The sequence below is a fragment of the Danio aesculapii genome, chromosome 12, assembly GCF_903798145.1.
Source record: "Danio aesculapii chromosome 12, fDanAes4.1, whole genome shotgun sequence".
Classification (NCBI taxonomy): Eukaryota; Metazoa; Chordata; class Actinopteri; order Cypriniformes; family Danionidae; genus Danio; species Danio aesculapii.
In genome coordinates, this window is record NC_079446.1 from 10015432 (window position 1) to 10037239 (window position 21808).

Consider the following 21808-nt stretch of genomic DNA (forward strand, 5'->3'; position numbering starts at 1 on the left):
GAGAGAGACCAGAAGCAAAGGTCACAAGCAGTGGAGCATCTTTCACCAGCAGCACCACATAAACACTAGACACTAACAAGAGGAACTGAAAACTGTGCTCTTGCACAGTGAGATAAAGGCCCAGCACTGATTCCCACAGGATTTCAGACCTCTTGGGGAATTTGAGGACATGGAAGGAAATTTTGTTGCATGTTTTAGGAGCTGATTTTATTATTTTGAAAACAAGAATGCTAATCATAATAATGTTGTATTCATTCATTCAATCTTTTCAGCTTAGTCCCTTTATTAATCAAGGGTTGCCACAACGGAATGAACCGCCAACTTATCCAGCATATGTTTTACACAGCGGCTGCCCTTCTAGCTGCAACCCATCACTGGGAAACACCCATAGACTCTCATTCCCACACATACACTACGGACAATTTAGCCTACCCAATTCACCTATAGCGCATGTCTGGATTTGTGGGGGAAACTGGAGCACTGTATTTTCATAGTGTTTGTTTTTCCTACTATGGAAGTCAATGGTTACCGGTTTCAAACATTCTTCACAATATCTGAATATAAAAAAAAAAAATTCAAATAGGTTTGGACAAAGCGAAGAGTAAGTAAATGACAGAAACTAAATTTTTGGGTGGACTATCTGTTTATTTATTTAGCGCAAAGGCTTACATTCTCAATATGTTCTTTTTGTAAAATAAATTAATTAATTTAGAAATAATAATAAACAATAACTCTTCTCTCTGCAATTCTTACACGGTCGCCCACTGAAGCTAAGCAGGGCTGAGCCTGGTCAGTGCCTGGATGGGTGGCCACATGGGAAAGCTAGGTTGCTGCCAGAATTGGTGTTAGTGAGACCAGCAGGGGGTGCTCAACCTGTGGTCTATGTTGGTCCTAACACCCCAGTATAATGATGGGGACTCTATTCTGCTCTGTGAGCACCATCTTCTGGATGAGACATTAAACCAAGGTTCTGACAAGGTCGTTAAAAATCCCAGGATGTCCTTTGATAACATAGATATTTACATATCACCTATGCTATTGTTATGTTTTGAAAGGAATGCGTTAATAGAGCCGCCATTTCAGTAAAGGGTAGTGCTCATTTGAAATGAATGTGGGACCAAGGTGCAGTGGAGGACTGACCATCCAGAGCCAGAGATATACACACATATATATATATATACATACATCTATGATCGTTTTTTCACATTTTCACGATAAGTGATCACACGGGCATTGCAGACAAAGAGCGTGTGCTTGTAGCAGGGAAATGTATTATCCACCCTCCCTGTTAAATTAAATTTGATCTAAACCTTGAGCTGGAACACACCCCCTCTCCCGCTTACACTTCCAAATCTAACATTTATGAATGAATCTCACGACTTGTTCACTTAGCCGACAATAATACAAGTTTCTGCCAGCGCAGTGTCTTGTTGTCATATTTCATTCACGTTGTTTGCTTATTTTATTCAACAAAACTAGCATAAGACTAGTATTTAGTGCAAGTTGGTGCTACTTTGCCATATGGTCAGTGCAGTAAGTCACTGTATTATCATCAATAACGTTACCTGTTGAGCACAAAAGTTCATGACATACAAAAACCAAAAAAACGAAATCTTATCTATGAAATGTTCTGCCTTTTTGCTTTGTTTTCTTTGTTTGCTCATTACTACACCCATATACAGCGCTAAAGTCTAGAATCTTTAGATTGGCTTTAATCTTGACTAGTGAGGTTGAATGACTTTTGTCCTGGGAGCCCTGTACAAATGTGGTGGCACATGCTCAGGGTTCGTATGCGATATCTAGTGTATATTTCTATCCTTCAATAATAGTAGGGGTTTAACCCCGGCATCCTAGCCAAAATTTGCCCACTGGCCTCTGTCCATCATTTCCTCCTAACCATCCCCATATCATAATTGGCTTCATCACTCTGTCTCCTCTCCACCAATCAGCTGGTGTGTGGTGTGCGGTCTGGTGTAATATGGCTGCCGTGGACGTTGCACACTTGTGGTGAATAAGGAGATTCCCCCCCAAAAATGTGATAAAGTGCTTTGAGTGTCCAGAAAAGCTCTCCATAAATGTAAGTAATTATTATTATTATTATTATTCAATTTAAAAGTGGAGGGTGCAGTGCTTTTCTTACTTAAACTTTTTGTCTTATTAGTCCAAATATCTAATATATAAATATATAAATATATATATATATATATATATATATATATATATATATATAAATATATATATATATATATATATATATATATATATATATATATATATATATATATATATATATATATATATATATATATATATATATACATACATACATATATACATATATACATATATACATATATACATATTTCAGAAATATGTTTTTATAAATCATATATCATGTAATGTAATAAGTTTATTTTGCTAACCCCATTGGCACATATTTTTAGTTTGTTTTAAGAAAAAAAATCACTTAATTTTGTGTAAAAAGTGAGAAAAGTGTGAAAAGATCTTTGAGTTTCAATTTTTTTTATTCTGCAATTCTGAAAATAAAGCAAAACTTGTGTGTATTGCTTTACCAAATGCACATTTAACAGAAAACATAAGATCAACAATAGTACTGTGGGGGCTTCCTATTTAAAGGCCAATTTAAACTTCTGTACTAAGTGCACGCATATGTAGTTCACATATGATATACTCAATTATTGAATATTGACATATACAGAAAACAGCTAATCAAATGAAGTTGGCCTAATTTTGTTCAGAACGACAATCCAGTTAGTTCTCATTTGATGTATTAAAACAGCCCAATGCAATGCACAATACAAAAACAGCCAAGTAGAGTGCGTATATAATGGTATGTTTGTTGATCTGTTGCAGTGTCACATGAGCAGCACTAAACCAATCACTATGCCTTATCAACACACCAGCTGTTGCCATCACAAAACAACTAAAAATAACAACTCGTGTGTTGCAGCATCTGACCTCCCAAATCTAATTCTGCGTTTACAGTTCAGATTATCAGGGGAACGCACTACTAGGCCTTACTAACCAGTAGAAATCGAGAAAGAAAAGGTTTTCATGTTGATTCTGCGGCGTAAGGCCTCTCTAACACACTTGTCGCATCATAATTATCAAGCCAAAACATTGCAGCCGAACCATTTATTAAAGTCACTCATGTGGGCTGATGAAAATAATGGGTTTGAAGATTATAATCCACAGCATTGTTCCCTTCTGCGAAGTGATTTCATCCCTTGTGCGCAAAGAAAAGACATTGGGGTTCTGGCTGTGTGCGTTTATCAGCAGTAAAGATCGCCCTAGAGGCTGCGGGTCAAGCAGGGCTAAATACAATTATGCCATCGGAGAGATGGCCACTTCAGCATGGCCGCGTAAAATACTGCGCTTGACAAAGGAGATTTACAGGATGTCGTAAATGCATAACGGCCTTGCAGACAATCTCATCTGAACCAACAACAGCACTCGTCACTGATAACCAGATCCAAAGAGAGAACAAGCTGCATCACATCTGCTGCAAAGTCAAGCCATCAGCACACAAGCAAAGCCATAGAAAAAAGGCAACAACCCAGCATTTAGTATACACAATAATGATATATTTATTTAATTTGCTGATTTGGTGCCTGTTAAACATTTCTACGTATTATCAAGTTTGAAAACAGATTGTTGAGCAAACTGTGAGAATATAACTCTGGAAGGGGTGGTCCAGAGTTATATTTTCATAAATCTTACTTTGATTATATACAGCTACTCAGCTAACATGAAAACAACTGTCATATTTCCTAGTTCCTCTGAAAGCCGGCCCTCAAGAGGCTCTGATTGGTCAGCTAACATAATGTGCTGCGATTCTCAGATCGGCTCCATGTCACCAGAAAAAAGAGACACGCCCCTACAACCACACCCTTTTGTGTTGTGTAAATACTGTCAGTCGGAGTAGCTGTTAGCTGTATCAGTTTGAGCCCGAATCAGACAGAAAATGAAGAGGACACAGCTGAAGCTCATGCCTGCTCTCTAAAATAAAATCAGTTAAGTGTCTTTCATATGTATTCGGGTTATAAGCATGTGTAAGTAATATGAAACGTTCACATATCTTTTGCGAGTGTGTTATTTGAAATGTAGAATGCAGAGAAAGCGTCCGCATAGAGAGACACTGCAGCACTGCTGCTGAAGATTGTGGCTGTTTAACTGATCAGCGGTTTGACTGATAAATATGAATTTGTTGCTAAATTGTTAACGGTGCCAAACAGCATTTCCCATTGTTTACATCCTTGTTTACGTCCTCACTACAACATATCATTAACGCTAGAAACTATGTATGTAATTGATCAGTTTTAACATATGAAAATACTTACAGGTTGTAACTCACAATCCACAGCTTCTGCTATTATGGTTGGAGCTGCTCCTTCTTTGAGTAGTTTTTAGTCGAATCCAGAACTGAACTGAGAGCTATTCTGGAAGTTCTCCTTTGTCATCTTTTTTTTTTATAATTCTCTGGAACATAATTGAAATTAATATTATATTAATGCTATAATATTACAGTGCCTCTGGCCACGCCCCTTCGCTGTGCAGGGTGTGTGCGTGTGGTGAATGTGCGTAACCTGAAGCGTTTATGATTTTACTAACCCGGATGTATTTTTTTGTAGTCTCCAAACTTTGTTCGTTGTAGGCTTTGCTAAGCTAACTCTGTAAAAGCCAATGTCTCGCTTTGGATTAAATTTTGAGCATCTCACATTCAGCGATGCTGGTAATGTTCATACAGCTACATTACACATGAACTAAAGTTTAAAATATGATATCATAGTGGACAACTCCAGATTCCTTAAAGATTAGAAAGTTCAAAAGAATAGCATTTATTTAAAGGGAACTTAAAAAGCCCATTTCTATAGGATGTCAAATAAGTCTCTGATGTCCCTAGAGCGTGTATGTAAAGTTTCCGCTCAAAATGTCACACAAATAAACTCTATGAAACTGTCTTTTTTAGGCTGTGATCCAAATCGTGCCGTTTTGGTGACCGTCGCTTTAAATTCAAATGAGATTGTGTTCTCAGCCCTCTTCCAAATTATCATCAGCGGGTACGGTCCTAAAACTCTAATAAAAAATATTAACGCATTTTCGTCACATACTGTTGCCACACAACTGTGTTTATACACCTTATAAAAGCAATTTTTGCATAATAGGTCCCCTTTAAAATAGACATTTAACTGTTTTTTTGTAGGGGTATGCGATGTTTCATCTATAATAGCACCATAATCATTGTTTTAATGATGTGTGACACAAATTAATGAGCATGTCACTCTGCTGAATGAAGAAGCCAATTAGAATGCACTTCAAATCAATTCATGATCAATTATAATCATAATCATAATCAAGGCCAGAAAGAATGTGTTGACTTTTTTGCTATTTCTATGTAAAGTGTCAAATGTTATTATGTTCAGAGTACAGGAGCAGTAAACATAACACATGAGTAAAAAAAATAATTGCTTTATCACTTTTATTTAAGGTTTACAATTCAAATTCAATTAGGACAAAGCAACGCTTTAGTGAGTCTCTGATTTAATCTACTAAAAGACATAAATGTTACTTTAAAAACTGTATTGTACATAAATTATTTGAATATTATTTAATAATATTACTGAAATTGAGTAAATATACACTTAGAGGCATTTAGATATACTGTATGTAGTCAATTTGACTAAATAATGACCTCAACGTAAAATTTGGAGTTTTGTGTGGATTTCTGCAGGCATAGTCCTAATCATAAATAAGGTATAAAAGCAATAATTAAGTTATCCCTTTGCTTAACTGAGGTGCTTAACTTATCCCTGTATGTTTTTTTTTTTACATTTATTAAATATTACATAGTGTTGTTACACAATGAAAGTGCTGTTATTTCAAATATCCACACAAGCGTAATCGTAAATATGATATTAATTTTATACAACAGATCAACAAACAAGCTTATATTAAGCGAGTTAGATTTTAGACACAATACTGTCTGTTTTTATTGTTGTTGCACCAATAAAAACCATTCCAAATAAAGCCAAAGCAGTAACTGTGTGTTTAGAGCCAAGCTTCTAAGCAAAGACAGTCACTTTAGTTTCTAATTAAATCAGCCGTTTTGAATGAACCATTTGAATGAGTGATTCAATTACTCGCTCACTATTACTGTATGTACTGATCCTGCATAAACCAGCATAAAACCACATCCTGATAAATATCCTTTTAATTATTGAATATTTTAATATAATACTTGTTTAATATTAGTTTTAAAGTAGTTTTCTTGTTACTGAACGCAACATTTTGAACCTTAATGAACATGCTACTCATTAAAAACTATAAAAATGCAAGGCAAGGCAAGGCAAGTTTATTTATATAGCACATTTCATACACAGTGGCAATTCAAAGTGCTTTACATAAACAGGAATAAAAGAAACAAGTATAAGAGAAATAAAAAAACAAATAATAGAAATGGTAAAAATAGAAATAAAATAAAATAAAAGCTGATAAAATGTGTTATAAAAGAATTAAAAAGAAGAGAAAAACATAGTAGTTCGATCTGTCGGACGTAGCACAGTGCTCATTCAGTAAAGGCACAGCTAAACAGATGTGTTTTCAGTCTTGATTTGAACGTGCCTAATGTTGGAGCACATCTGATCATTTCTGGAACTGATTCCAGCAGCGAGGGGCGTAGTAGCTGAAAGCCGATTCACCCTGCTTTGACTGAACTCTTGGGATTTCTAATCTATTTGATCCTAAAGATCTGAGTGATCTGTTAGGTTTGTATTCAGTGAGCATATCTATAATGTATTGAGGTCCTAGGCCATTTAGTGATTTATAGACCAGTAATAATACTTTAAAATCTATTCTTAATGTAACTGGGAGCCAGTGTAAAGACCTGAGGACAGGTGTGATGTGCTCTGATTTCCTGGTTCTGGTCAGAATTCTGGCCGCAGCGTTCTGGATGAGCTGCAACTGTCTGACTGTCTTTTTGGGAAGGCCAGTGAGGAGGCCATTACAGTAATCCACCCTGCTGCTGATAAAAGCATGAACAAGTTTCTCTAAGTCTTCACTGGAAACAAAGCATCTAATTCTTGCAATGTTTTTGAGATGATAGTATGCCGATTTACTAACTGTTTTGATATGACTATTAAAACTCAGATCTGACTCCAGAGTCACACCAAGATTTTTGACCTTATTTTTAGTTGTTTGACCCTTAGAGCCAAGGTACGCATTCACCTTGAAAATCTCATCTCTGTTCCCAAACGCAAGGTAAGTTAACAAATTTAAGTGGATTAAACACAAAATAATTAAGTTCCCCCCTCCGCCCCCCCAAAAAATCTCAAGAATTGTGTTGTTTCTGTTCATTTTAAATAGTTTGAGCACGAAACAAAAATATCTGTTTTGAGTGAATAATTTAATTATTTATGTTATTTCAGGAATGTACTGTTCAATATTTTTGCAATTAAGAACACAGAAATCACAGTAAAATCATCATCAAGCAGAAAAATATAGTCATAAATGACACAGTAGCAATTGTGAGTTATGTTCAGAGACTGACAGGACTGAAAGTAAAAACTTGTGGTTCAGACAGTGAGTCAAATTTTAAACCAGAGTCGTTAGACCGATACAAAACAATAACTCGAGTGTTAAAAAATGATTTGTCAGTCTTTACGCTGACTCATTTAGAGGAAAAACAAAATCATTCACAAAATAGACTAAACTGCTCACACAACGCATGTTTGAGAATAGAAACCAGCCCAGGTCACATTCAGCTAAAAGATCTGCCGTGCTCAATCTGAACATTGGAGAAAACAATCAGCTAAGCTGGAGCTGAGGCACATATATCAACAGACCAACAGAAGAAAGGCCAAAGTGTGCTGCAAAAACAGTGCTGAGTAAGGAGATCTGCTGGCAGTAAACTCTCCTCCAATGGCAGCCATAAATAATAGAGCCGTGAAGGCAATTGTGTGCAAGCGAGGGACAAGGGAAACTTAAAAGAGGGAAAGACGACAGCAAAATAACAGCTGTCAAAGGCAGACTAGAGAACAGCACAATCACGCGAGACGTGTGGGTAAATTGCTGTTTGGTCAGGCGTAGACTCACATAATTAGGTTATTAAGTTGTTTGACAACTGTAAAAAAGCCGGAGTGAAAATAGTGTAAAGAACGGAAAACAAATCAATGAAAAATGATGGCTCCTTTTAAAAAGTAGCATAATAATATAAGAATCAGCTTTATAATCCACAATGTATGGTTGTGTTTTCTCTGAAAATCAGCTGTTGTCAACAGTCTATTGACTTTATCATATCTCGCTCTCGTTTAATCCTTCTGAAAACTAATGGAGGATAACAAAAACAGCAGATAATTCAACTACAGGGTGCTGATTAGGTCTATCTGTGCTAAAATACACATTATGGCAGGAGCTATAACCTAAATACATAGCATTAATGGTCAAAATTAGTTTGTTGTTTGCTTTTGAAGTCAGTTGTACTCGTCAAGACTGCATTTAATTCATTAGTAAACAGTAATATCAAATATCAACGCAATATAAAATAGATGCTTTTCTACATAGATTCTTTAGGAAACATTATGCAAGTTGTGTCCCGTCATCTTTAAGAATACTACTCTGTTATAATCAGTGTTGGGGAAAGTTACTTTAGAAAGTAATGCATTACAATATTGAGTTACTTCTTAAAATAGTAACTAGCTGCATTACTTAGTGATTTTACTTAAAACAAACATAACAAAAGTAGCAAACACATTGCTTTAAACTTTCAACAATCTGTATACGCCATGTAGAGCTCTGGGGTCAGGAAGTTCTCAGACAGTTCTCAGTTAACTGAACTAGTTTTGTTACTTAGTTACTTTTTTATAGTAAGTAATGTGTTACGTTACTTTTGAGTTACTTTTTATTACCTGGCTAAGGCTTGATCGCGTTCAGAACTTCTTTTTTTTTTTTAGGGGAGCTCTGCAATTAACAAGGCACTGTCTAACCTACACCTACCTTTAGTTTATAAAACATATCAAAATATTATTTTAGATTAATGTTAGCTGAGATCTTCCTGACACCAGAGCTCTTCATGCCTCATATACAGATTACTGAAAGTTTAAAGCAATGTGTTTGCTACTTTTGGACTATTTGTCTTAAGTAAAATCAATGTCCATTGAGACTACTGTATAAACCCCTTTTCCTTTTCTTTGATGCGTTCAAAATAATGAGCACATTCTGTGATTCATTGTTACTTTAATTTTATTCAGCAATTTGTTTTTTAAAAGTAATTAAACTATAAAGTAACTCTCGTTACATTTTCAAAAAATTTACTCAAATATTACTACTTATTTTTTTAAAAGTAATGCATTACTTTACTCATTACTCAGGAAAGTAATATTATTAAGTAATATTATTAGGTACACTACCGGTCAAAAGTTTGGGGTTTTAAAAGTTTTTTTAATTGTTAAATATTTATTAACATTTTAAATCACTGCTTTCTTATTGTATGTAGTTTCAAATAAACCCATTACTCCAGTCATTATTGCTTTTATTACTATTACCATTAATAATAATAACAATATTAATGATAATAATAATAATACAAAATAAGAATTAATATTAGAGTGATTCCTGAAGGATCCTGTGACTCTGAAGACTGGAGTTATCAAGCTGAAAATTCATCTTTAAAATTACTGGAAAGCAATATTAAATTAAACTATAAACTACTTTTGAACAGTTATTTTATAGTGCAATTACATTTCACAATTTTACAATTTGTTCTTTATTTCTGATTAATTAAATGCAGCCTTGTTGAGCAACTTATATTAAAACATTTAAAAATCCTTCTGACCCCAAACTTTTGACCGGTATTGTAACTTGTGTTACTTGTAATGCGTTACCCCCAACACTGGTTATAATTGGTGCTAAATGATTATTACCAATGGTTCTAGCTATTGTCAGGGTTGAAACCTGCTTTATGCTTCTGGGGAAACCATTGTATGTTTTGGGGGGTTTCTTTGCTTTATAGCAAGTTTAAAAGAACAAAATTATTATGCATTTAATGTTTACTAGATGAATAACAGAATAAAAAAGAAATAAAATAACGCTACTTTAGTTAGACAGACAATGAGTAAATACAATTAAATTTTGGGCAATAAATAAAACAGATAAATTAATCAGATCTCAGAAAAAAAACAGTACGTTTGTGCGTTTACTTGTAATAATATATGTTTTACTTTTACAAAAAATATGAATCTAGAATAAATTATTTAAGTGAAATAATTTCAAAAATGCAAAAAAAATCTAAGGTTGCATTTACACTGCATGGTTCAGGTGACCAAATTCAGATTTTTTTTTTCTCCCAAGTGGCACAGATCAGATATGGCTCATGTTTGTGAAAGCAGGAAAAAAAAAATCACATGGATTCTGTTTTACTCAAATCAGATTCAGGCCTTGTTCATATGTGGAAATTTATCCGATATGAATCAGATCCGTGGCCTCGTGTCTGCAGTGTAAGCAGGTAGATCTGATTTTCACTCTGATCAGTCAACTGATGCTTTCATTTCAGAACAGACTTCAGCAGAGTAGCAAACCTTAGATATCATATACTAGGACAATAAAAGCTTTTATATTATCGTGTAGCACAAGTATTTAAGCATGCTAATGAGCGCAAGAGAGAGAAAATGCAACATCCTCCCCGTAGCCAATACAAACCTGATATAAACTAAAGTACTGCATACATCACGTGCATAAATCACACCATGGACGTTACATTAAGATGCCTACTGGTTTAAAAAAGCCTAGATTAAAAGAAGATGACCAAATGAGAACGTTTCGGTCATAAACTATATTAAAACAACTTGTCAAAAAGAATTAAAAAAATGAAACCCTGCAAAGATTAAATACAGGAATGGAGAAAATAGCGTCCTTTAATTATCAGCTTACAGTCAGCGCTTGCTCTTTTTTTCCTGGTCATTGCGTCTTGTCATTGTGTGCAGTGTAAATGCAGACAATCGGATATGAGTCACTTTTAAAAGATAATGTAAGCAGGTCATCAAAAAAAAAAAAATCGGATACAGTCACAAGATTGAAACTGACCATCAAGATCCTAAATTTACCACATCAAGACACTATTTACTGGGGATGTGTGTATCATTACACAGCATGAACAAAGGCCATTTACTACCTCAGCCTACACATGCTTCACCCCTACACAAAAACAATATTAGTTAAAGTGTCAATGACGTTATAATGAAGTCTGTACTGTGAATGCAGTCAAGCTGCTGTCAAACGTGCTAAAAACACACTTTAACCAACACCATGGTTTCTGCTACATTCATTCTTCCATGGCGGGGCGCCATGCCAAAATTCATCCTGCCACGGCTACATTACAGCTTCTCATTCAAAACATTTTATTTTTTTAATAGCGGGTGATAATCGCACCAAAATGTATTAAAGGGTAAGTGAAATATAACAGCGCAAACTTTTCTGTAACCGACCGTAGTAGCGCTGTGCGTCATCTGTTTAACCCTTTAAGCTTACGTGCTGACTGACTGACTGGCTGACTGACAGGTGCGTGATGCGTGAGGCCAGCAAACACGACGTATAGCCGTTTCACTTTACTTCAGGACGCATTAATACTGCTCTGTAGGTCTATTGGAGACATTCATAAATATTCCTAGCAAATCTAATAAATGCTGGAGATATACTCGTTACATAAACGCACTAAATCACACTTCAGCAGCGTTTATTTGAGAGCGCACAAGAAGATCTGCGCTCAGTGTTGCCAGATGATGCTGACTGTTTCCAGCCCAAAAGCTGTCGATATCACAAGTGTTTATACACCGTTCTAAGCATATGTATGCGAAGAACGGGGGCTATGGCATCTCTTTGGGAGATCAAAACAGGTTTATGAGGGCAGACCGGGGCTGGCGGGCACGCCATTGCAAAACCGCCCAAATTTTCACTACCTGCCTATGTCACTTTTTACCCGCAAAAATAAATTCAAAACCGGCCAATCTGGCAACACTGTTTGCGCTTGAGCAGCGCGTATTTGAGGGCATGCAAGAAGCTTTGTGCACGACCGGAGGAAATCGGTGCGCAAGCAAAGAGATTCGCATGCTGTAGGCTATTACATAAAGGCGATCTCGACTTCTAATACTGCGCTTACGACATTTGTCATTGAAATAACGCAACAGGTAGTTGGTAGATCTGTGTAAAAAAGGCCTGCCACCACAGCTGGAAAAAAATCCTAGAAGAAACACTGAACACAATATTTACACTGAACTGAACTAAACTGAACATCAACTCTGAAAACTGGACTGACACAGTTTTAATTTACTAGAACTTCTTTATTAAGCTGCTTTGACAAAAGCTAGATTCTAAAAGCGCTATAGAAATAAAGATGAATTGAATTGAGTATGCCACAACAGAACTAACTAATAGAACTAACAACCCTTTTTGATTAAAACACACACACACACACACACACACACACACACACACACACACACACACACACACACACACACACACACAAATCTAATTACAGTAGCATATGCATCATGGATTTGAAAGACTTCCTTGTTGCTCAGCGAGGGACTTGCAGGCCGCTCACGAGTTCTGGGTGAGAGTAGGAGAAACATGACACATGCTGGGTTGTCAGCTTGTGCATGTGTGTATGTGTGCAAACCTTCCAATACTAGGATTTCTCTTTGAACTTTTCTATGGAGTGCGCATTACCCAGATGGCGCTGTGCTGCTGCTCACGTTACATAATCAAAACAGTGCGAGCCGTGAAACATTTACAATCTCTTGCTCTTGCTTGCCTTTCCCTCTCTTTAAAAGGACGTCAAAAACCCTCCGTCTTTTCAACGGGGCCTTCGAAACAAATAATGATCTTATTGTCAGACGCGAGCCATTGATCTGAAAGACATCCAAACCCGAAATCATCTCAGCCACATAAAGGAACCCGTCGTATTGCCTCCGCAGAGCTATTGTTCCAGCTTTAAATACTCCACAGCTGCAGCTCAGCGCATCCCCGACTCCGAATAAAAAAAATACAAATAAAAAAAAAAACCTTGGGAGGAATGACTCACCAGAGCTGGCCACTGGATCTGCTTGGCTTTTGTTCCCTGCAGCTGGGCACCTTCTTTTCTTTTGGCCCAAACCAGCTGATGTTCCAGGAGAAAGATCTGGAAATCTTCGTAGACCTTGACCCACTCGCGCTTATCCCACTCCAGGTCGTCAAACTCCACGTATACCTGCATGGAGAGCAAAAACAAAACAGGTCAATAGTTGGTCACAGCAGTAGACTTGAGCTTTTGTCTTATAAATAAGTGGTCCCCGGGCCGTGGACCGGTACCGGGCCGTGGATCAATTGGTACCAGGCCGCACAAAAAACTCATTAATTATTTCCGTTTTATTTATTATCCGAGTCTGAACGATCTTTTATTTTGAAAAATGACCGTATTCTCTCGGTTACATCTGTCATTTGAGTGCCCAAATTTAACCCACCAGCAAAAATGTTTCTTTGCAAAGGGAAACCGGCCCAGTGAAGGGCCCACAAACTGCCAACCCATTTGTCAACAAATCAGGTGAATCCAGCATATCTGTGCAAGAAGAAGAGCAACTGTTGTAGATAGCAAATGACGATGGTCATTCACATATCACGTCTTTTCTGTATGCAAGTTTGTTATTTCCAATGGAGGTGTATGGAGTCAATCTACTAATAATCTAAAATAAAAGAAAGCTTTGCAAACAAAAAATAAAGTATTAAGCAAAAAATTTATAAATAAATGCAAATTTCCAAAAAATAAATAAATAAATAAATAAATTTTAAAAAATGTAAAAAAAAATAATTAATTAATTAAAAAAAAAAAAAAAAAAAAAAAAAAAAAAAAAAAAAAAAAAAAAAAAAAAATCGCAAAAGTAAAAATAGATTTTTGAGAAATAAAAAATAAATTTGCAAACAAAAAAAGAACTGCAAGTAAAAAACAAGCAGTGCAAAAAACTAAACTATTTGCAATAAAATATATATAAATTAGCAAAACATTTTTTATAGCATTGCCTTAACATAACCAAATATTACAAGGGTACTTGGGTGTTTACGGCAGGCCCAGACCTACAGGGCTGTAAGACCACCTCGATGATACTGCGTCTCCAGGTGATGACATTGCTTAAATGGAGGCAGGTCTGAGCCTGCCATAAACGCACAAGTTCCCTTGACTCCGCCCCCTTGTCAAATCAAGGCCACAAAGTGAAACGCGAAGTGCAAGGTGAAAACATCATCGCAAACTCATGGGTGACTAAAATGCAAATAAAAATGAGCATTGCAAATTGTAATTGAAATTATGGGAGTTTTTCAGGAGAAATGACAAAACGGGAGGGTGGCGGGAGATGGGTCTGAAATAAGGGAGACTACCAGGGAAAAACAGGAGTGTTGGCAGGTATGCTCACACGTGCACTCTGCAGAATGTTGATGAGCCGTGGTGGACATTTCTGTCTCACGCTGAACGCTGTCGACCAATCACAACAGACTGCCATCGGTCCAATCAGTGCAGATTAGCATCGCGTTTGTGACTTTAGTCAGATTAAGTATGTTTACATGGTAGACTCTTAATCAGAGTATTGTCTTAATCATATTAAAACCAGAGTATTGGTGTCCATGTAAACATACTCAATGTCCTCCAGCTTATAACTAGTGAGGGAACTGTGATTTAAAACATGGTTAAAGTCTTGCACATGATTCGTATAAAAAGTTACCCATTGCACTGAACTCTAATAAGCATTCAGATTGAGCAGTAGCCCAGGGCAAGTGCTGTGCCAGGACAGGCTTTGTGCATCATGTTGTAATTGGCATACCATTTTAACTTTGATGTTGTTTGTCGCTGACATTTTGAAGAACAATCGATGTTTATCAGACAATTTGTGTCACGTGTCATAATATGACGCAAAAATCAAAACAAGATGAAGGCGATTCTGACAATGTGTGTGTGCAGTTAGTAATGGTTCAGTGTTGAATGTTTTTCGACTGGCCAGCAAGAGATTTTTGTAACACTTTATTGTAGGTCTCTGTTGCACAAGTTACATGCGAGTTTTGAACTAATAACAGTAAATTATGGTTAATTAGATGCCACTGCCTGCCCTATTATTACTTAATACTTAAACATATAATCACACAGCAATGAGAACACCGTAAAATAAGAACAATGTTTAACACATTAATTGCCTTGCAAAAATTTATACTGGATTCACCACAATTGATAGTCAAAATTAAACAAACATAATAATAACTAATATTGTTTTAGACTCATGTAGCTGAAGTAAGGTTCAATACCATAGAAATACAAATAGTAAATACTATGGGTGTGAAGAGAACTTTGGCTACGAGATCTCGCGAGAAATTTCGACAAGATTTCTCGTCAAGATGAAATTCCATTAAAACAACTCTCCCCAATCAGTCCTTACTTTCATTCTTGTATCCTGCAGCTCAGAGTTTGTCCAGTCAGTAGAGTTTATAGCGAAACATTTTTCAGTGTTCGCATGTCCTTTATGGCATAATTCATTAAAATAGAAGAACGATTCCAGCGTTATGGATGTGACATTTGCAGTAAAATCTCAAAACATAAATTCATAAAAAAATATGTGTTAATATTATATTGAAACATCTGATTATATTTTCCAAAACAACTAACCACAGAGTTGTGGGATCAGAAAAATATCAATCTGTAAACATTTTTTATACTTCAAATGAGGACAATAAACATGCATTATGGACGTGATGAAAAACGTTAGCGAGTTTACCGTATCCAACATACTTTAGGGAAATTCGGTGAATTAAACTGCACAAGCCAAAAAAGCCATGCTAATCAAAAGGAGAAGAGTTGGCTCACTATAGGACAAAAACAATTCACTTTATTTTATTTGAAATTTTTTGCATTTAGGAGGAAAAAGCTTTGTTATGGATGTGACAGATGTGAAATCTGCATCTGTGTGACTTTGGTAAATCAAATATAAATGTTTGAAAACATTTTGAGTAATTTTAAAGCACTGTAAAATACTTTGCCAACAAAACGCATGGTTTCAATATTTGCAAAGATTGATATATGCATGGAATTGCTCAGAAGTAAAATAACATTAAAAAAAGAATAAACTTGTAACTAAATTGTTTTGCATTTGGTGATTTTTTTCAGTTGAATAAAAATCTATTTTCCATTTAAGTATTAGCAAATATTCTGCTAATATAAAAAAAATATATATAAACAATATTTTTTAAATATACACTTGAAGTCAGAATTATTAGCTCCCCTGTTTATTTTTTTCCCCAATTTCTGTTTAATGGAAAGAAGATGTTTTCAACACATTTCTAAACATAATAGTTTTAATAACTCATTCCTAATAACTGATTTATTTTATCTTTGCCATGATGACAGAAAATAATATTTCACTATATATTTTTCACGACACTTTCTATACAGTTTAAAGTGACATTTAAAGGCTTAACTAGGTTAACTAGGCAGGTTAGGGTAATTAGGCAAGTTATTGTATAACAATGGTTTGTTCAGTAGACAATCGAAAAAATATATAGCTTAAAGAAGCTAATAATTTTGACTTTAAAATGGTGTTTAAAAAATTCAAAACTGCTTTTATTCTAGCCGAAATAAAACAAATAAGACTTTCTCCAGAAGAGGAAATATTATCAGACATACTGTGAAAATTTTCTTGCTCTGTTAAACATCATTTGGGAAATATAAAAAAAATTTAAATAAAATAAAATAAAATAAAATAAAAGGGAGGCTAATAATTCTGACTTCAACTGTATATTAGCAAAATATTTAGCATTGTTTGCATGCCCATTACAGCATAGAATTCTTTAAAATAGAAATTAAAATAAAGTTCATTATCAGTTGATATCATAAAAGCACCTAAATAGTTTTGCATTGTGATTTTTTTTTCAGTTGAATCAAAAACTATTTTCCAGTCAAATATTTCATCATTATGGATTCTACAAAAAGTATTAAAAAATCTCGTCTCATCTCGTTCTCATGAATCCAATTTCAAGTCGCATCTCTTCTCGTGGAGTGAGCATCTCATCACACCCCTAGTAAATACTAAAGTAATAAGGAAGTAAACTAATAAAGTTTATTAAAGAATGTTATTGCAAGGACAAGTCAGTAATAAAATTAGAATAAAAAACAATTACAGCAGCAAGAACAAAGATACACAACAAGATGGACATTGACCATTGCTCAAGAAGATTCAAAGGAGCATTGCATTTGGTGAATGGTATAAAATGGCTTGAATGCTTAAAATGAAACATGTTTGAAGCATTTCTTTCAGAACATTGTGCTTTTTTTGTTTGTTTGTTTGAGGCATGATGTCAACCCCAGCTGCACATGGATCTGTACCAAAACGTTCATCCTGAGAATACCTAAACAAGATGGACTTCACCCTGAATGAAAACCAACTCTAGAGGCAATCGATTGAGGTGAAAAAGCACTCAGACCCAACAGATCAATGAAACAAGAAAAATGATCATTTGTTATATTAAAAGCAGCCATGTCTGATTATATGAGTTATTGCACTTGAAAACTCTTTTTAAATTGTTTCGAGTGCACTTCTTCATGAATGTATTATCAATTAAATATAACATTTAACATATTAATATTATCAGTGGGACCATGAATGATGGCTACATAACTTAATGCGTGTGTAACACCAGCTTCACAAAACCTGCACAGTGAACTTGTCAGTCCATCTTGATGGATGATACAGAGGAACGTAAATGGGTGTGTTCTGACCAATGAGAGGGCCGAAGTACTCACATGTGACTTGCAGAAACACATTTTGGTATGCTTTAAAATGTTATTCTGTGAAAGCAACCGTAACCAAGAAGAAAATGTGACATTGTAGCTAATTAAATCTCTATTTTTGGAACAAAGCAAACAATATAGAGCTCTGAAAAACACGCAAATGATGATGATGCAGGACTGGTGGAACTTACAGAAGAGTTTAAGAAGTTTCAGTGTTTTGGTCTGCACTTTCCAGATAAGTACTAGTGCTGTATAACACAAGCATACAACCATTTCTTAAGGTAAAACCACAAGTTTGAAGAATATGCCCCAGCCTATTCACTATAATTTGTTATCATTATTTATTTGACTTAAAACACCATGCTGTTAGCCTCAACTTTCAGTACTGACCTGTTTATAATTTGTCATAGTTAATATGCACATCATATATTGTTGGTTGTACAATTTTTAAGAAAAAGGTCTTGTCGTCTATGTGTATTTTAGGGACAACAAATAATAACTTGACTTCTAGTTGCTTATTTGGTATCAGAAATGGCTTATATGAAAGGCAAAGGCCTCTAGATGACGCTTATTTTAGCAAAATAAAATATGATAATGTCTTGATTTTTTATTATTTAATTAGGACAGTAAGGTCTGACTTTGCTTAGACAAAAGTCTTGTCACTTAACAGAAATAATGTACAGTATAGAATATAAAGTCATGGTGCAGTGGAGAAATAATTAATATTGTGTATGACTCCCATGAGCTTGGTGGACTGCATCCATACATCTCTGCAATGACTCAAAAAACATTAATAAAGTCATCTGGAATGGCAAAGAAAGCGTTCTTGCTGGACTCCCAGAGTTCATAAAGATTCTTTGAATTCATCTTCAATGCCTTCTCCTTCATCTTACCCCAGACATGCTTAATAATGTTCATGTCTGGTGACAGGGCTGGCCAATCCTGGAGCACCTTGACCTTCTTTGCTTTCAGGAACTTTGATGAGGAGGCTGAAGTATGAGAAGGAGCTCTATCCTACTGAAGAATTTGCTCCCCTCCTGTGGTTTGTAATGTAATGAGCAGCACAAATGTCTCGATACCTCAGGCTGTTGATGTTGCCATCCACTCTGCAGGTCTGTCACACGCCTCTATACTGAATTTAACCCCAAACCATGATTTTTCCTTCACCAAACTTGACTGGTTTCTATGAGAATCTTGGGTCCATGTGGGTTCCAATAGGTCTTCTGCAGTATTTGTGATGATTGGGATGTAGTTCAACTGATGATTCATGGGAAAAATCTACCTTCTGCTACTTTTCCAAATGATCAACTAGAATTTTTGCTCTTACAACTAGGATTGACAACAAGACTTTTGTCAGGTAGTGTATATATATCATGTTTTTAAAATCAATTTTGTACTGTTTTTTCTCTTTTCCTCTTGTTTGTTTAGCTGTTATAAAAATCTGATAAATAAATCTTTAAAAAATGCTTATTCACAGACATAAAAGCTCAGTGGCCTTAACTTCTGCTTTGATTCATAGACAGATGTGGTCACTCCAGACGCGCTGAATGTCCAGCATTCCTCGCCATGTTCCTGCTGTTATCCTTAGCTATGAAACAACCCACAGCCATGTGAGTCAAAGTGGAGCTTGACGTTTGTGTGTTTGTGAGACACTGAGACAAGAGGGAGAACATGTGTTTGAGCTGTCGGATGTTTTCGACATATGCAGCGTGTCATAACGACAGCATGTTTTTGGTCTGCTCTTTTGCCACACGTGAGCGTATAAAGCGGGTGTAGCGTGATAGGCTGGAGAACTGGTTTCCAAAAAATAAGCCGCACCGAAGGTTTGGCACATTTTTGTAACCTGCATTCCAACTGGAAAAACTGTTCCCCCACTGGACAACATCCATCTGTTGACTAATCTTTTTTTTTTTTTTAAGTGCGTAGAGAAAATGCCCAGCTAATGATCTGAAATGCTCACAGATCTAGTGCTGAGGCCTGTGGGAATCATCAGTGTGAGTGTGTGTGTGTGAGTCAGCTCGAGAGCACATTGCACAACCCCAGTGCTGAGCAACGTGCAGTAACAGGAGCGGGGTTTCATAATGTGGATTCATACCAGAAATGATTCACTGACTCTGCCTGTTGTGGTTTTCTCACCATGACTGAGGTTGAGAAGGCTCTAATGAGTGTGTGTTTGGACGGGAGCGAGTGAAGAACAGACCTGTCAGGACACATTTCACATCTGGACCCCTCCAGTTATGTGCAGGTTAAGCTAAAGAAAACGGCAGATTTTAAAAGTATAGCTTGAAGCAACATCCTCTTTCATTACTCAGATCAACAAACATCTCAGTGCAGTTTTTATAGGAAGATTGCCACCATTTACTCAATGACCAGCAAATGAAAGAACACATTAGTACTAAAACAATGTGAGTTGGACTGTACAAAAGCACCTTAGGATCTAGTAATTTGCAGGTCACTATGCTATTTCAAGGCTATTTTTTATGCTTATAGAGTTATCAATCTTTCTTCACACCAAGACTGATAACTATATAAGCATCTACACCAACAGACAATAAAAGTGTGTTTATTATGTGCACTAGGGTTGGGTGATGTCGACCAATTTGGCATCGTACGATGTCTAATGTTAAACATCACGATGGACGATGGCATCATCGTCATAGGCGGAGGTGAACTAATTATTTATGAATAATTAATTCATTAATAACAAATTAATTATTAGTAGCCTACCGTTTCAACTATCTGACCCGCATGGTCTTTGTTTTACCCATAACCAAATCATAAATAAATAAATATAAATTAAACACAAATTACCACCCGTCAATCACTTTTTCCGTGGGATTCTGGCATGAATAGGCAGAGTGATCTGTGTCTTTATAATGGCATTGACAAACTTGGTCGGTAAAAAAGGTGCACAACCAGCAGCAACCAACAAGACAAGATTACAAGATGAATTAAATATCACGTTTAACAACTATAGTGAGACGCGATCCAGCGGTACATCCTTAATGATCTGTCTGACGTGCACTGCTCTCTGGAGCTCAGACGAGCGCATGATGGTGTGTTTGTGTGTGTGTGTCACGTGATGTGCTTTTTCAGCGGACGGGGGCTGTTCAGAAATGCTAGGTAAAACATGATGTGGCTGTGGCTCATTTTTGTTCTGAAATGCTATTTTAAAACTAAGATGTGTAAGTGTAAATGGGGCCTAATGTGTTTTTTCGCGAGCGGGTTTGCGATGGGAGCAGGGCGGAGGATCGGCCATGCCAGCTCAGCAACGTGTAGCCTATCGGCCATCGTCTATCAGCCCAAACCTTATGTGCACTTTGCTATTTTGACATGTATCTGTTTAGAAGTTAATCCAATTCTGACTTTCTGTTTTGTTTTTACTGAGCAGTACAGAAAATATTCTCAGCCATTCTCACAATTTCACAATTTAAGTGCTGTTATAGTTAAGCCACCATATATAGAGATACAACAAATATATATTCTTCTTTTATTCATTGTATTATGAAGGCCCAAAAACCAAACTTGATTGAGGGTTGTGGGCCAAAGGTAAACGTAGCAAACTGTATTTTATTAAAACTGCCATGAGTGATTTTTTAATTTATTTCATAATATTTAAAAATAAATAGCAAAAACTACTTTAATCATATTACCTAATGAATTATATATTTTTACATCTTATAATGAATTTATAACAATAAAAACACATAATTCATGTCATAACACAATAGAGTTCAATGCTGTATACACTAGTCAAGGTGCCAGGGTCTTGTGCATTGTCCTCTATCTGCCATAAAAAAAATTATTAATTTACAAAATTTAACTGAAACATTTAATTTCAGTTAGCTTTTTTGTAGCTTAACAACAAAACAAACAAAATGTTAAATTAAATCAGATTGACAATATGTGATAAATCTATATAAATAAACAGCTGTCATTTTCCCTCTCTTCTCAGAGGTGACTGTGGGCCAAATCAAAGGTTACCATGGGCCAACT

General features: G+C 35.8%; 1 protein-coding gene across 1 annotated transcript in view; it reads right to left on the reverse strand.

The window, feature by feature from the left end:
• Positions 1-21808, reverse strand: part of jmjd1cb (jumonji domain containing 1Cb) — a 249544-nt gene that overhangs the window by 139632 nt on the left and 88104 nt on the right. The window contains 1 exon segment of the mRNA XM_056469094.1: positions 13097-13261. Within this exon segment, the coding sequence (XP_056325069.1) occupies positions 13097-13261 (165 nt within the window).